Raw genomic sequence first — 996 nt, 5'->3', positions numbered from 1 at the left:
CAGGTCCGGCCACCTGGGCAGGTTGGCGACAAGCTCCCGGACCTGTGGCCGCGCCGCGCCGCGCCGCGCCCCGCCGCGCCGGGGTCCCCTCCCCCCGCCGGCGCCCCCTTCCCGCCGGGGCCCCCTGCCCAGCCCCCTCCCCTCCCCGCGGCCACGGCCCGAGCATGCGCCGTGCGCCACGGGAGGCGGGTGGGAGCGGCGCTCATCGCTCGGGTCCCCTTCCTGCACCGCGCCGCCACTTGCCGGTTGCTAAGCAGTTGTCGTTGTTTCTGTGGCGATTGCAGAGGCTGTTGCTAACAGGAGAGGCCCCGCTAAGCCGCAGCATCTCCCCTTTCGGAGCCGCTCTCTGCTCTTTGCATTTAAAAAGAAAACTAGGCTGCTCTGCTCACTGGTCCTCCCCCACCCTGCCCCAGTAGCCGTGTGATTTGGGAAGCATGGACTAAATAAATCCCGGTCCTCCCGCCCAGTGGACTCCGGTGGCCCCAAACTCCTGGGCAGATCGCACCTGCCCCTGTGCCTGTGTGCACCCTGAACAGGAAATCATGACTACAGCCAAGGAGCCAAATGCTTCAGGGAAATCCATGCAACAGCAGGAGCAGGTAACGCTGCTTTCCGGAGTGTGCCCGCGTCTCGGTGTTGTGCGTGTGGTGAGGTGGGGGGGGGGGGATTGTGCCTCTTGAATGATTTTGTATTTGCACCACTGTAGCCCCCTGAGCCACGAAGCTGGCCCCTGAGATAAAGTGCCGAGCGTGTGCCCTGGGGTCTGCCTCTAACCTCTCCCCCACTTCTGTTTTTGAGCGATCCCTGGTCCATGAATAATGCATGTGCCCGGGGGACATCTGGAGAGGTAAACTTGATGTGTAGGGACCTGAGGACAAAGGCCACTCTCAGAGTTGCCAAATTTAGCATGTCAGTTGTGAAGGTTTCCAACTATAATACTTTGTAATCTGGGGGTGGGGAGGGGGTGATGGGAGGAAGTGGCTAGTGCCAACCCCC

The 996-nt window shown here is 62.2% G+C and overlaps 1 protein-coding gene across 2 annotated transcripts in view; it reads left to right on the top strand.

Annotated features, from left to right (window-relative positions):
* Positions 1 to 996, top strand: part of DPP6 (dipeptidyl peptidase like 6) — an 800,631-nt gene that overhangs the window by 234,893 nt on the left and 564,742 nt on the right. The window contains exon 1 of one of the 2 annotated variants that reach the window (XM_007457181.1): positions 412 to 599. The exons of the other annotated variant lie outside the window; for it this stretch is intronic. Within the exon in view, the coding sequence (XP_007457243.1) occupies positions 543 to 599 (57 nt within the window). The 5' untranslated portion in view covers positions 412 to 542. Of the gene's footprint in view, positions 1 to 411; positions 600 to 996 lie in introns of those variants that run through there. 2 annotated transcript variants of the gene reach the window in all.

The sequence above is a fragment of the Lipotes vexillifer genome, unplaced genomic scaffold (genome assembly GCF_000442215.2).
Source record: "Lipotes vexillifer unplaced genomic scaffold, Lipotes_vexillifer_v1.1 scaffold944, whole genome shotgun sequence".
In the NCBI taxonomy this organism is placed as follows: Eukaryota; Metazoa; Chordata; class Mammalia; order Artiodactyla; family Lipotidae; genus Lipotes; species Lipotes vexillifer.
This window is presented reverse-complemented; position numbering and strand designations above follow the sequence as displayed.